The following is a 15,011-nucleotide window of genomic DNA, read 5'->3' as shown; positions in this document are numbered from 1 at the left end:
TCCTTTTTATTTATAAAATATGAAGTAAAAACTCACAATTTAATTTTCATTCATTTGTCATTAATATGTAGTCTACACCCGTGCGTTAAGTGGACCATCTTCCAGTAAAAGCAAAGCTGCAGCCCACCTCTCCAAATGCGTAAAATGTGCGTCAGCCGCTAGTTAGACGCGCCGCGCGCTCCATCAGCTGATCAGCCCAGACAAGAGCAGAGCAAATAGAGAAAGAATAGAGGATAATTGTGTCTGGATGTGGATGGAGATTACATTTTACATCAGCCTGATCATCATTTAAATACGTAAACCATCACCTGTCTTCTAGTCCACGCTATCAGCATTATTTTAATTGGTGTGTGTGTGTGTGTGTGTGTTTTCCACTTCAAACACTGATCTAACCAACCAGACCAGCGTGTCCAGTAACACATTAATGTTACAATTAAACAGTTTCACTTCATGTAGGCTAGGAACATTTCACCTGACGTGGCCCGATCGCTTCTGCTCCACACGAACTTTGTGCGCTATCAAATGTCTCTACGCATCATGCGTCTCCATATTAGAGACGGGAACAAGCGCTGTTCAGCCAAAGTTTCATAATTTCATAAAAAGAACATTTTTCCAAGTGACACATCCCTCAGAGAGACCGGGTTTCCAGACTGATGCAGTGGGAGGAAATCTTATCGCATGCACCGTGGTTCTGCACTGCGCTGCGAACCCCAGATCTTCAGCTCACTGTCCACCGTGGGCGCTCCGAGCCGCGTTGAACAGTCCAGTATAAAGCTCTGATGTTCTGATGGGAATAATTTACCTCCGCGATGTGTGTAACGATTAAAATATCAGCTCATCCATGCGCATCCGTGTGCGTCTGGGTAATTCTTTCAAACCAAGCAACATCCTTGAGTTCATCTGTCAAAATAAACAGTCAAATGGAAATATATGTAACCTGCCGTTTAACTGTTTTGCCTTCCTGTGAAGATTGTTGCAAAGAGAAACAATTAAACTTGATTAACCCCAGAGCCACCCAGAGAACCAGAGCGCATGTGGGAAGGTTCCTCCCACTGAAGCGAGTGTTTTCCAAACCCAGTCTCTCAGAGAGACTTGTCACTTAGAAAATGTTCCCTGATTATGAAACTTTGGCTGAATAGCGCTTGTTCCTGTCTCCAATGTGGCGACACATCCAGGAGCCGTCTGAGGAGAATCCCAGAATCTCACATTGTCTTCAGCTCATAAAGTGCCTATATGATTACGCACAAGCGTGACGCGTCAACCCGGTCTCACAGTAAGACCGGGTTGGACCTGTTCAGGTTTACGCAGACAATCTTTACATTTAGAATTGGCATACAGATGTAAAATTAATGCAGTAAAATATAAATCATTTTATTTAAATATCCATTCATTATTTTACAAGCACAGATGTCAGATGGATGGAAGAGCCGCATGCGGCTCCAGAGCCGCGGATTGCCGACCCCTGTGCTAGCCTACTTTATTGTCCCCAGCAATTTTTAAACCCCACTCAAGTGTATGGTTATTGTCCCCAGCAATTCTGAAAACAAACTGACGCCCTTGGGTTCAGCTTTGTGTCTCGTTGATTACTCCCACCTGCCTCTCGTTTTCCCAATCACCTTTGCTCCCGGTCCTCCTGTATTTAAACCCCTTCTGTTCTGTGTCTTGTGTCGGTTCATTGTTCCAGTGTCAGCGTGCTTAATAAACCTGTGTTAATCGTTCCCACTTGCCTGCCTGTTTGTTCCACCCGCGTTGGATCCTCACCTTGTCTCCGCTTCGTCCACCGGCGCGTATGACACCTACCTCATCCACACCTTGCCATATATCTACTCTCAGCTAAGATGCTTACAAGCTGCAGACTGTTTCGCTGGTTTGTTCTCACCTGGGCTGTCCTCTCCATTTTCCTTCATCCATCATCGGCACTGATCCAGTATCTGTCATCTGAGCTTCTCCGGCTCCGTGCTCACCTGGCGGTCCCCCCACCTGCGGCTCTCCTCTAGTTCCCGGACATCGCTCTCAAACCTCGTAGCAAATATGTCCATCATGGGTCCCGGCACAACTTTATCCATGATGACACTCACTCAATAAGATCCATCTGGTCCACATCCCGTCGCCCTTCACGCAACTCCATTTCTGGTAACTCCGAGGCTGTCCATCGCAACTTGTTAACCCGTCTCGCTAGCCTGGCTAACCCCATACCAAAGCTTGCTAACTCCACCTTTAACTTTGGCCTACTAAACATCCGCTCACTCACGGGCAAAGGTCTTCTCATCCACAGTCTCATCCGCAATCATAACCTGGACATTTTCTGTCTGATTGAAACGTGGCAGCAGCCTAATGACTTTATAAATCTTAACGAATCTACTCCCTCCGACTTTGTTTACATCTCGCAGCCTCGCACCACTGGTAGGGGCGGGGGTCTCGCGATGATTCACCGCAAACACCTGATGATCCTCCCAGTCTCTGCTCCATCCTTCCAGTCATTTGAATACCGCGCCTCCATGAGCGCCTCCCAGCTCTCTGGCCCCACCCCTACCATCATCTGCAGTGTCTACCGACCTCCTAAACCAAACAAGGACTTCATGGGTGATTTTTCTGCCCTCCTCACTCATCTATTCCTGCTCTCTCCCAATGTCGTAATTCTTGGAGATTTCAACATTCAAATTGATAATGGAAATATCCCCCTGACCAGAGACTTCCTTTCTGTCCTGGATAATTTTGATCTCCAACAGTACATCAGCTTTCCCACCCACTGTAAAGGTCCTGGCCTGCTGCTCTGGGGTGACGCCCTCTGGTTTGAAAGCAGAGCTATTCCCCCTCTCTGACCATGAACTCATCTCCTTCACTGTAAACCTATCCATGGACAAAATCTCCACTACTAGGACTATCACCTTCAGGAACATCAAGGACATTCTTTCTCCGCTGCCATCCGGGACCTTCCTCAGCCGCATGACCCATGTCTCCTGATGGCCTGGTTTCCCATTACAACCACTACCTCTCTGACCTTTTGAATTCAACTGCTCCTGAAAAACACCGTACTGCCTCCTTTTCCCACTCAGCCCAATGGTTCACTCCTGCTCTTCGCCAACTAAAAGTAAAAGGACGACAACTTGAGCGCCTCTACAAAAAAACTGGTCTCTCGGTTCATGAAGAAATGTATAAAAATCACATCCTTTTCTACAAAGAATCTATCAGCGCTACTAAAAACTCCTATTATTCTGCTCTAATCTGTTCAAACTCAAATCCTAGGTCTCTTTTTTCTCTTCTCAACAATGTTACCCGCCCCCCAGACTCACTTCCTTCTTTCTTTTACTCTGATGACTTCTGTAATTCAATTTAGTCTTTTTTCGATCAAAAAATCTCCAACAGCTGGACACCAAACAATCTACTTCCTTTCCAATAAAACTCCATCTTTCCTCTCTGCCTCCCATTTATCCTCTTTCAGCTTTTTCGATTCCCTCCATCACTGATATTTCTGACCTGATTCACAAGTCCAAACCCTCCTCCTGCAGACTTGACCCTCTTCCCACTTCTCTTGTCAAAGCCTGTCTCCCTTCCTTACTCCCTTCAATCTCATCTATAATCTATTCTTCTCTCACAGCTGGTTATGTTCCCTCAGCATTCAAAACAGCTTCTGTCACACCTATTCTAAAAAAGCCTGGCTCTGATCCCAATAACTTCAATAACCTTCAACCAATCTCTAATTTACCTTTCATCTCTAAAATCCTTGAGAAAGTAGTTGCTCCTCAGCTCATCTCCCACCTCAATCATAACAACCTTTTTGAACAGTTCCAGTCTGGTTTTCGCCCTCGACACAGCACAGAAACAGCTCTTGTTAAAATCACAAATGACCTTCTCATGGCAGCTGACTCCGGTTTTCTTTCTCGACTCATCCTTCTTGATCTTAGTGCAGCTTTCGACACCATCTTTCACACTGCTGAAACTTGATGTAGGACTTAAATTTGATGCTCACATCAATTCTGTGATCCGGTCCAGTTTCTTTTACCTGAGACGCCTTGCTAAAATCAAGCATATGCTGTCGAGAGCCCACCTGGAGCGGGTACTGCATGCCTTTGTAATTTCTCGGCTTGACTACTGCAACTCTCTATATGCAAGGTTGTGTCAGTCAACACTGCGTCGCCTACAGGTTGTGCAGAACAGCGCTGCCAGGTTCCTGACTGGGACCAGGAAACGGGACCACATCAGTCCAGTTCTGGCCTCCCTGCACTGGCTTCCGATTTCCTATCGCTCACAATTCAAAATACTCGTCTTTGTTTATCATTTCTTCCAGGGTGGTGCTCCCCCCTATCTGGCCACACTCCTGAACAGACATTCCCCATCACGCGCTCTGCGCTCCTCTGACCAAGGCCTGCTCGCTGTCCCTCGGTCTAGGTGTCGTACCCGTGGGGACCGGGCTTTCTCAGTCCTAGCACCGTTACTCTGGAACCAGTTGCCACCCTCAGTTAGGCTGTCCCCTTCTCTGCCAGTCTTTAAGAATCACCTAAAAACACACCTCCTCCACTTGGCGTTTCCAGAACATGTTTGATTATGGCCCTCTATTATGTTGAATCCATTCCACAGTTTTCATTGGTACACTCAATCCATCCACTCAATCCAATTGTGTTTCACACATTTGTATTTTACCGGAATGTTTCATCTATCTTGTTATTTCCATTTTGTAATTTGTATTTTGTATTTTGTAATTTGAATTTCTTTTAATTTGAATTTCTTTTATTGTTGATTTATTCAGTATACTTACAACTGTACCATGTTCAGCGCTTTGGGCTTCCTGACAGGGTTGCGGAAGGCGCTTTATAAATAAAGCTTTGATTGATTGATTGATTGACTGATTGATTGATTGATTGATCTCTCACTCAACCCTTCTTAACCGGTTAGCTTCCCTTGGAATCACTCACACTGCTCTCACCTGGTTCTCCTCCTATCTCACTGGCCGATTTCAGTCTGTTCAATTAAAATCCATTCCTTCTCACCCTGTTGCTGTTTCTGCCGGTGTTCCCCAGGGCTCTGTCCTTGGACCTCTCTTATTTATCATCTACATTCTCCCACTTGGCCATATCTTTCGCAAATACAAGATAAATTTCCACTTCTACGCAGATGACACTCAAACCTATATCTCCTCTCAACCCGATGCTATCTTCCCTCCAGTCTCCCTATCCAGCTGTCTCCTTGAGATAAAATCATGGTTCTCTTCAAACTTCCTGAAACTCAACAGCAATAAATCTGAAATTCTACACATAGGCAAACCCTCCACGCTGAACATATCTCCCAGCATATCAATTAACATAAAAAATTCCTCCATCCTTCCTTCCACCCATGTAAAGAGTCTTGGAATCATCCTTGACAGCACTCTATCATTCAGAGCCCACATCAACAACATCATTCGCTCAGCCTACTTTCATTTACACAACATCAACCGTCTCCGTCCCTCTCTCACTCCTCATGCTACAGCCATCCTCGTACACAGCCTAGTCACTTCTAGGACTGACTACTGTAACTCTCTCCTTTTTGATCTCTCCCATAAATCCCTCCATCGGCTCCAACTCCTCCAAAATGCTGCTGCACGGATCATCACTCGTACCCCCTATAGAGATCACATCAGCCCTGTTCTTCAGCGTCTCCACTGGCTGCCTACTGAACACAGAATCTCATTCAAAATCCTCCTTCTCACCTACAAATGTATCCACTGTCTCGTCCCTCCTCACCTCTCCGATCTCATCCATGTTGCTGTCCCATCTCGCTCCCTCAGGTCTTCCTCTGCCATTCACCTTGTGGTTCCTCCCGCTCGTCTCACCACCGCTGGAAACAGAGCTTTCAGTCGCTCTGCTCCTCGGCTCTGGAACTCACTTCCTCCTGACAGCCGAAACACTGACTTCCTCCTCTCATTCAAATCCAAACTCAAAACTCACCTGTTCAACCTGGCTTACACTCTCTAGCCCACAAACTCTTTACTCTGAAATTTATAGCATACTTTTTGTAATTTTATTGTTTAAATTATCTTATTCTTATTTGTGTGTAAGTTTTATCATGTTTTGTGAGGTGACCTTGGGTTTTGAAAGGCGCCTATAAATTAAATGCATTATTATTATTATTATTATTATAAGTAAATAAATAAGTCAGTCAGTAAATAAATAAATAAGTTAGTAAACAAGTAAGTGAGTAAGTGAGTCCGTAAACAGGTAAGTAAGCAATTAAATAAGCAAGTAAGTCAATAGCTAAGTCAGTAAGGAAATAAGTAAACAAGTACACAAATAAGCAAGTAATTAAACAAGTAAATAAATAAGCAAGTAAGTAAATAAATAAATAAGAAAGTAAACAGGTAAGTAAGCAAGTAGGTAAGTAAACAATTAAATAAACAAGTAAGTAAACAAGGTCATAATAAGTCAGTAAGCTAATAAGTAAACAAGTACCTAAATAAGCAAGTTATTAAACAAGTAAATAAATAGGCAATTATGTAAACAAGTAAGTGAATAAGTAAGTGAGTGAGTGAATAAGTCAATATGTAAATAAGCAAGTAAGTAAATAATTAAGTAAACAAGAACATTTGGACAGTATTCTCACAAATGAGTTTGCATTAACATCACAATCCCCTCGTGGAAAACGTACAGAACTATTTATTATGATTCCAATGGAAAATGTTCGTATCTTCTCACCATTTTGTGTCTCCAACTAACTGCCAACCTGGTGAGATATGGAGATGATGAGACTTTACACTAACCTGCTTGGCTTCGTTTGCCTTCTCTCGAGCCATCGTGGCCGTCTCCTCGGCTCTGGCCGCCGCCATGCTGTTGTTGGCCCGTTTGGTCTTCAGGACGTTGATCTCTTGCTCCAGCGTGCCGAGGCGGACCACTGCGTCATCCAGGTTCCTCTCACCGTCGGATGCTTCCGACCGAATCTGCATATGGTGTAAATAAGGGACCTGATTATTTGATCCTAGTGGTGCCCACCATAAGTGGCCGAGGGGCATAGCCACCCCTGGAAAATTGTTGGTCACTCCACTGGCACCTCCAGGGGAGACCACCTCCCCTAATAAAACCATACATTTGCTTTCTTTAATCACGTCTTTTTCTGAAATGTTCGTGTTTTTCACATTTTCTCACATTCCAGGTGAAGGTGTTGGATGCGTTGTTTTTAATGAAGCAAAGTGACACACATCTGACGGCTAAACACTCAACGCCCAAAATGTTTTTGAGGATAACCTGTGCCAGTCGAGACTCAGTCTCCCCGATGTCAGCTTTAGCTTTAGCGATAGCTTTCTCAGCCGAAGCCTGGGCTGTTCTTGCGTCCACCAAGGCCTGCTTCACCGTCTCTGCTGTCGTCTTCACTCCCTCAGAATGATGCCTTAAAAACAACAAAACGTAACAACAAATTAATCCACATGGATGCGGTAATTTTAAATCTGACCCTGCTTTAGTCACCTAGCCCGCTTAGCGTCCAGCAGCAGCTTCTCCGCTTTGCGGACGTCATCCTGCGTCTGCTGCAAGATGGCGTCCACGTTGGAGAGGCTGCGGACTCGATCTTTGATTTCATCTGCGAGATGTCTGATCTGGAGGGGCGAAGCAGGGATGGAGAGCTGCAACACGTGGTTCGCCACCGCTTCGATGCTGTCCGGGTCCGCTCCTTCTTCTGTCAGTAGTAAACGAGCGTTAGCGTTAGCACCGGAGACTAACATGAGCATCAAACGGTTTGTTCCTGGACCATCATAGACTCACGAGTAAGGAACCCCCTGATCTGTTTGATGAGGTCTCTGAGGTTATTGTTGGAGCGTTCCACTTTGTTTTTTGTGGCGGTGGCTTTATCCAGAGCAGCTTTAGCTTTTCCCTTTGCCTCTTCTGCCTGAGACTTAGCTTCTGCCACCTGCAGGAAGAAAAAAAAAACAAGATTATGAAAGAAGAACCTCACATTTTCTGTCAGTGATGATGGTTACATACAGCATGAAGAGAGAACACAAAGTTTCTCTCTTTTGTTTTAGCTGTAAAGCAGCATTGCACCAAACCCTCAACTAAATCAGAATTCAAATTCACTTCAATTCGTCAATTCAAAGATACTTTATTAATCCCAGAGGGAAATTAGAGTTTCAGTACACACAATTATGAGATCAGACACACATAGGCATAGACACATGACAAGAATCAGTGACTGTGGTCATTTGCAACCCTGAGTTGCGCTACCTTAATAGAGATCAGAGGGTTTACATGAGGATTGGTTCAGGTGGAGGGAAAAAAGGAACTTCAGAGTTAACCTCCACAGCTTTGCTATGCAAAAAACACCTCAGACAGAAATGCAACAGACTTCAGACACCACACAACATAAGTGTCCACTAGGTGGGGTGGTAGGGTGGGGGACTCTCCACACGTAAGCAGCAGCAGCCGCCATAAGCAACGCTCGTCACCTCCGCTTGGACAGGAGAAGGAGGTAGTTGGGTATAGAGAGCACAGTGACTCCTGGAACGATTCAGCGGCCTTCACCGATCACAGTCCCGCCCAGACTGGGATAGGGAGACAGAGTTGCCATGGCGACGGCAGCATTTCAACATTTCTTCTGGGGGGGAGGGATATTCGTTTTTGCCTCACAGTCTCAAGGGCACCAGATTCAGATAAGAAATTGTTTTGGGGCCAGACAGAGATAATTTCCTCTCTGTCTTAAAGTTCTGTTGGTCCTCAACCTCTCTGAATTCAATAATGGTGTAATTAAACTATCCCAATCCGTGCTGATATGTCCACTCGCTCCTTGATCGCATCCATCTTTTGTGCCAATGTATGAATCTCAGCCAAAGTTCCAAGCTTACGACTCACCTCGACAATTATATGAGTCTGTGCATTCACAGCGCGGTGTAATCCATCCCTGAGCTCCGGGAAATAGCCAATATTCCTCGATAGCTCGTTAATTTTCCGGTAAGCCAGGTAACCTCCCAGGCCAAAAAGCAGGAAACCTGACACCAACACCACAAATATCCACACGTCTTCAGAATCCTCTACAGACAGCTGAGTTAAGCAAATCAGGTTCCACTGTTTCCAGGAGTCCATGATATGCCCAACTGGATCTGTCACAGAGGGGTAACCGAGAGCGTCTTCTCCCGTTCTCATCGTTGAGAAAATTTTGTCAGTCGCGTTGAGAGACCAGCTGACCAGGTCCATTTTTACTCATTTCCAGTTTCCAGTTGCCAGAAAAAATGCAGAAGCGCCATACACCCAGAGACAGACAAAGAGCCTTGGGATAAGATAGGGAGGAGAGGAGGAGAAAAGCGTCTGTACTCTCCAAGCGCCAGAAGAATTTGGTTGTAACCGTAAATTCATCTTGACTGCAGACCATAGCTGTTAGAATCTGGACTCTTAAAGCCAAATGAACAACTATTTGCTTACATTTCTAAGTAAAAACAGCAAAGCCCGGATTCTGGGAACAGACACACACATTTACACACCTTAGTAAAAAGTCCTTGCATCTCCCCCATAGCCTCGCTCAGCTCCTTCTCTGCATGTCTGGCTCTCTCCAGAGCACCGTCAGCTGCTGCCACGGCTCCGCCACAGTTCAGGCCTCCGCAGTGACGGTTCCCTTCGTCGTCACGGCAACCTGCTCCTCCACATGGGCTCTCTCCGCAAGGAGCATCACCCAAGGAGCCACACACCTGTTAGTGGCAATGCAAACGTTTACATGGGAAATCTTACCAAACTTTATTGAGAGAAGTGCTACAAACAATTGAGCCTTAAAGCAGAAATCTGGGGTGTTTCTCAATGTCATGGTGCCTTGCTTTGCGAGGCGATGTCTTGCGAGGCCAGGTGCCTTGCTTACGAGGACACTGTCCTTCCTTCGTCAAAGAAAACGGTTAAATGGAACAGACTTGCATCACGTGACCGCGGCCTCCACGGCGGTCATGTAACTCAAGTGACACAGGAGATAACGTTATATTTTATACGTATTAGTTTCAATATAAATATATAACAAGACTTTTACTTTTTAAATTGTGTACATGTTTATTAAATTAAATATATAAGTGAGTTACTTCCCGCTAGCCACCGAAGCTGCAACTACGAAGCTGCAACTACTAAGCAACTAACCAACCATAGATAACTTCTTTGGATCTAAGAAAAAAAACATTTTAAATTAGCCGACTTACTTTTAAACTTGAAATTTGTCCCCGAAGTAGCTGCTGGCTTCTGATCCGCCGTCTTTTTGAAAATACCACAGTGCATTCTGGGTAATTTTTGACCAAGGCTAGGCTACAAGACACCTCCCGTGTGTCCTTGCTCAGCTAGCTAAACGGCTAACAAATGGAGAACACACACCTCGGTAGAACATGAACATTGGAACACGTCTTGGCGGCTCCTGATGACGTATCTCCTAGGAAACCGGGGCGGGGCCAAGACATCATGGCAAGGTTCCTTGGCATTGAGAAACATCCCTGGAGTTTTTTTGTCAGAGGGCACCATCTAGAGGCTGAAACGTGTATTGCAGCTTAAGCCCCTCCCTCTGTGAGCTAAGACACAATTATTATTCTCGTGTTGTGCTGTTTGTTCATATTTTAAAGACTCCACGAGAAAATTCACCAACTCGATCAATCTAGATATGTCCTCAAACGCACACTCTTAGCAAAAGTCTAATGCTTTTGGCTAATGTTGAGCAGCGAGGGGCGGGGCTTGGAAACATCTAAAAATCCTACATGATACTTCCTGAGGGGGAAACTCTGGTTTGCTGCTTTAAATCTACCTTCTCATTGATTTTCTTCATGTCGAGGCGCTGGGCTCTGGCATTGAGGTCTCCCAGCACACGCTTGTTTGCAGTGTTCTTACGACTGAAGTCGTCTTTCTTCGCAGCGATGAGGCGCTCGGTTCGGCGGCGGGTGTCTGCAGACTGGCTGATGGTGCTCGGCCTGGTGGTGGTCGATTCGTTAGCGCGTCGTTCTGCGTCACGAGACCTGTTGTAGGAGCTCCGGATGCTGTCGTACGCCCCTGGAGGAAAGAAGGGATCACAAGGTCACTAAAGCTGGATGACATCTGAAGATCTCTCTGAAAATTTGATTAAGAAAAAGGAAGAACGAGAGGACAGACATGAAAGGAAAAAAAAATTCTGCCTTTAGTCTCACCTAAAAAGTTGGAGTTTTTTAGGACATCTAGTTGGTGGTGAAGCTGCGCCGAGGTGAGGTTCAGCTCTTTGGCCTCTCTTTCCAGAGCACTCAGCTCCTTGCTCGCATCAGAGTTCCTGTCTTGGACGATGGTCAAGTCTCCTTCCAGACGGTTTAAGGTCTCCGTTGTCTCACCGATGTGCGCTCTTTGGAAACCAGTCATGAATTTATGCAAATGTCTAACCTTTTGGGAGGAAATCCTTGAGCTGGAATACAACAACCTTACCTAAGATCCTCGATGAGCTCCATCAGGACCGACACAGCTGCAGCAGTGGCGTTACGTGCATTCACGATGCTCTGAGCCTGTGCCAGTTTCTCCTCTAGCTCTATGAAGATTTCCTCATAGGGACCGGTGAGCCCAGTGGTTTGAATCTCATGTGCACGCTCGGCAAGAGTCTTCGTGCGCACTGCCAAGTCCTGTTAATGTGAGGGCAAGCATGAAGGACGAGGGCTATAGCTGATTCTGTTTACCAAGAACAAAGCTGCACCTGCACGACACGATCCCAGTCCCCAAAGCACTGGTGGCAGGGCTGGCAGTTGGGGAAAACACCAGCAAAACCTCTGGCACACTGGTCACAGCGAACCCCCGACACCCCCTGCTGGCAGACACAGTGACCAGTCACTCGGTGGCACTGGGAGGTCTCAATCCCACGCCAGTCGCAGTCACAAGCTAGAGAGGGAAACGGGAGAGGACGGGGACAAAGAATGATGATTCTGATAGGATCCTCATAACGGTTATACTTCCTATGAGGTTCTAACCTCTGCATTGCATCCTGGGGTTGCCCCAGTAGTTTTCCTGGCAGTCGGTGCAGGTCTTTCCTCCAAATCCTTCCCTGCATTGACACTGGCCGGTGAACTTTGTAAAGCACAGAAACAGATGCACATCACATCAGCTCGGCTCTGAACAGACCAAATGTTGCCCCCCTCCTTCACGACTGCCTATCAGAGGCGAGGAGTTGGTGAGCTGCAAACCTCTTGAAGCTAAATGAGTCCAAACTGAAGCGGTTCTTTTTGACCCTCATAATCCCTCTCACCCACCCTCCTAGTTCAAGCAATCTGTGATCAGCCTTGGGGTCAAATTGGATGTGGACCTTTCAATAGCCCCCCCGGATCTATGCCACTGTTAAAACATGTTTCATCCGACTGGTCCGCCTTGCTCGTCTAATGCCTCTTTCACACTAGCATCAGCTCCACACCACCCAGATAGCCCCAGCCCAGCCCAGCTGATTCCACACATTCTTGCTTAGGAACACAAGGAATGCTGTGAGAGAAGTTATCAGCTCCTAGGTAATCAGCACGATAATGCCGTATACCCAGGTGGGCGGATTCTACCCACCAATCGAAGGCTTCCCCTATTGGAAGGTGTGAATTTGAGCCGGCTTATCAGTCAGCAGTGGGTGTGTTGGCCCTGGTCAGCCCGAAGCAGACCACCTCAGGAAGAGTGCTGAAAATCAGTCCAGTTACACCCTGAAAAAAGGCAGGCTATGCTAATGTGAACACTCTCTATGCTATCCAGGTGGAGTGGAGTTGATGCTAGTGTGAAAGGGGTTTTAAACAGATTATGAAGCAGCTGCATTTAGAGTGGGTCATACACGCTTTTATTACATCACGCCTGGATTACGCTAACTCAACCCTCGGCCCTTAAAAGGCTGCAGGGGGTACAGAATGCAGCTGCCAGGTTTTTGACAAACACTAATCATCGACACCATATCACTCCTGTCCTGGCTCATCTATACTGGCTCCCAATTCATTTTCAGGTGAACTTAAAGGTCCTGACCTTTGATTTTAAAGCCTTGAATGGTCTTGCCCCATTCTATTTGTCCTGTTAATCCGCATACCCACAGCTCAGTGGCCTAGTGGTAGAGTGTCCGCCCTGAGACTGGGAGATCAGGGTTCGATTTCTGGCCAGGTCATACCAAAGACTTTGAAAAAATAGGACCCAATGCCTCCCTGCTTGACACTCAGCATTAAGGGATTGGATTGGGGGGTTAAACCACCAAATGGTTCACGAGCGCAGCTGTGTCTGCAGCTCACTGCTCTCCCAGGGGATGGGTCAAATGCGGAGAACAAATTTCGCACACACATCAGTGTGTGTGACAACTTATGGGACTTTGACTTTGATCACAGCCTTTATGTTTGTTGCCCTTCGGACATTCTCCTCCCTTTCTGTCAGACAGACACCCTGTCACTCGCCTCCAGTGGCTATTGGAAACTGATTTCCATGATGGTTTTTCTCTCGCCCTGTGTTTTATTGACTCTATTTTAAGTCTGCTTTTATTGTACAGCTCTTCGATCAGCTGTGTTTTTAACTATGTGGCTCTGTTAGCATACTGGTAAATATTCTAAGTTTATTGTCTTTGGAGAGAAAATATTTGAGTGAGAAATTAGAATAATTATAGAGAAACATTACATAACAGGTTATGTTATTGCTATAAATTGTATCCTGAGGAATTATTGATGTTTTAAATCTTGAGAGCTTTTTGGGATGGTCTAAAACCAACAACCTTCTCGGCCAAAGCACTGCTTGTGTGACCTTCCTACCTCATTACAGGAGGACGTTACAGAGTTACTGGGGTCGCAGCTGCAGGACTCACAGCCCATCCCACTGGCCAGATTCCAATGGTTTGGGGCGCAGTGGTCACACGTCAGCCCTACGACATTCGGCAAACACTGGCACTGGCCTGAGGCGCGCTGGCACACGCAGTCCTCCCGCTCTATGCACTGACTGTGCTCAGTACCCAGAAAGTTGCACGTGCACTCTAAAACAAAAGAACTATTGCATCAACAAAAAGTATTTAAAGTTTTACCTTGGCAGAGTTATTTTAAAAATAAAATAGCACTAACTCCTGCAGTTTCGTCTGGACGCATCCCCAAAGTATCCACTCTTGCAGATGCCACAGTTCGGTCCTTCTGTGTTGTAAAGACATTTCCTGCACTCTCCAGTCTGCCTGTCACAAGCGTCCATGTCTGACATGTCTATGTTGTTGTTGCACTGACAAGGTTGGCAGCGCCCTCCCGGCTGAGAGGGATTACCATAATAACCTGGGGCGCATTCCTCACATCGAGCACCTAAGCAGGGGAAGTAAAAACAGGAAACAGTTACAATATCAGCACACACACTGATTTCCATCCAACATGCCCAGGCAGGGGTCACTAAGGGTCGCCACAGCCTCTGTGTTGTACAAGCTCTTCTGCTTCAGCACCTGATTCAAATGAATTGGTGATCCATCTTTTGCAAACCTTGACCTACTGAGGCTGGAGTGCAACCACGGAATCAGGTGTACTGGAGCAAGGAAGCATCTGAAACATGCAAGACGGTTGGCTAGATTTGGTGACCGACGCAGATTTTTGGACGCATGAACAGAAGGAAACAAATCTTGGTTTAAAGGTAGAATAGGAGATGTTATTCTTGTCATTCAAGCTACTTATTAAAAAAATACACAATGAAAAGATCCCCCCCCCCCCCCCAAGCCACGCCCCCAGAATACAGGAACATGCAAAATTCGCTCCTTTAGGATCAGTTTTGCCTTTTCACTCATTGTTGGCACCTTTTCTGCCATGTTTCCTAACGCACCACAACTACATATCCGTACAACAATATAGCATGCTAGCTAATATACAGTACTGTGGCATTTTTGTGGTGTGAAACCCAACATGCACAGATTGTGTCCACTACGCTAGGCAGCCTGGCTCCAGCTTCACTTCCTGTTCGGCTGCTCCAAGCTGAGAAGGTGCATTTAGAGGGGGGAGGGACATCAGAGGGAAGTTTGATAAATGGATCACTATCTAATTTTTAAAGGTGTGGTTGCCTAAAAAAACATGTTTTTAGTGCCGTTTCTGATTCTAAGGGGTCACTCTGAGTGTTTCATGCAGGCTG

At 46.0% G+C, this 15,011-nt stretch overlaps 1 protein-coding gene across 1 annotated transcript in view; it reads right to left on the bottom strand.

Moving 5' to 3' along the window:
• The window catches only part of lamb2 (laminin, beta 2 (laminin S)), a 60,823-nt gene that overhangs the window by 1,927 nt on the left and 43,885 nt on the right, over positions 1-15,011 (bottom strand). The window contains exons 22-33 of the mRNA XM_015968731.3: positions 13,979-14,203; positions 13,676-13,893; positions 11,894-11,990; positions 11,623-11,804; positions 11,361-11,551; positions 11,096-11,280; positions 10,720-10,961; positions 9,437-9,640; positions 7,728-7,872; positions 7,434-7,641; positions 7,215-7,356; positions 6,734-6,910 (exon numbers count right to left, since the gene is read on the bottom strand). Coding sequence (XP_015824217.3) covers positions 6,734-6,910; positions 7,215-7,356; positions 7,434-7,641; positions 7,728-7,872; positions 9,437-9,640; positions 10,720-10,961; positions 11,096-11,280; positions 11,361-11,551; positions 11,623-11,804; positions 11,894-11,990; positions 13,676-13,893; positions 13,979-14,203 — 2,216 coding nt within the window. The remainder of the gene's footprint in view (positions 1-6,733; positions 6,911-7,214; positions 7,357-7,433; positions 7,642-7,727; positions 7,873-9,436; positions 9,641-10,719; positions 10,962-11,095; positions 11,281-11,360; positions 11,552-11,622; positions 11,805-11,893; positions 11,991-13,675; positions 13,894-13,978; positions 14,204-15,011) is intronic.

The sequence above is a fragment of the Nothobranchius furzeri genome, chromosome 15, assembly GCF_043380555.1.
Source record: "Nothobranchius furzeri strain GRZ-AD chromosome 15, NfurGRZ-RIMD1, whole genome shotgun sequence".
Lineage (NCBI taxonomy): Eukaryota > Metazoa > Chordata > Actinopteri > Cyprinodontiformes > Nothobranchiidae > Nothobranchius > Nothobranchius furzeri.
Note: the sequence above shows the minus strand (reverse complement) of the source record. Positions and strands in the feature narration are given on the sequence as shown.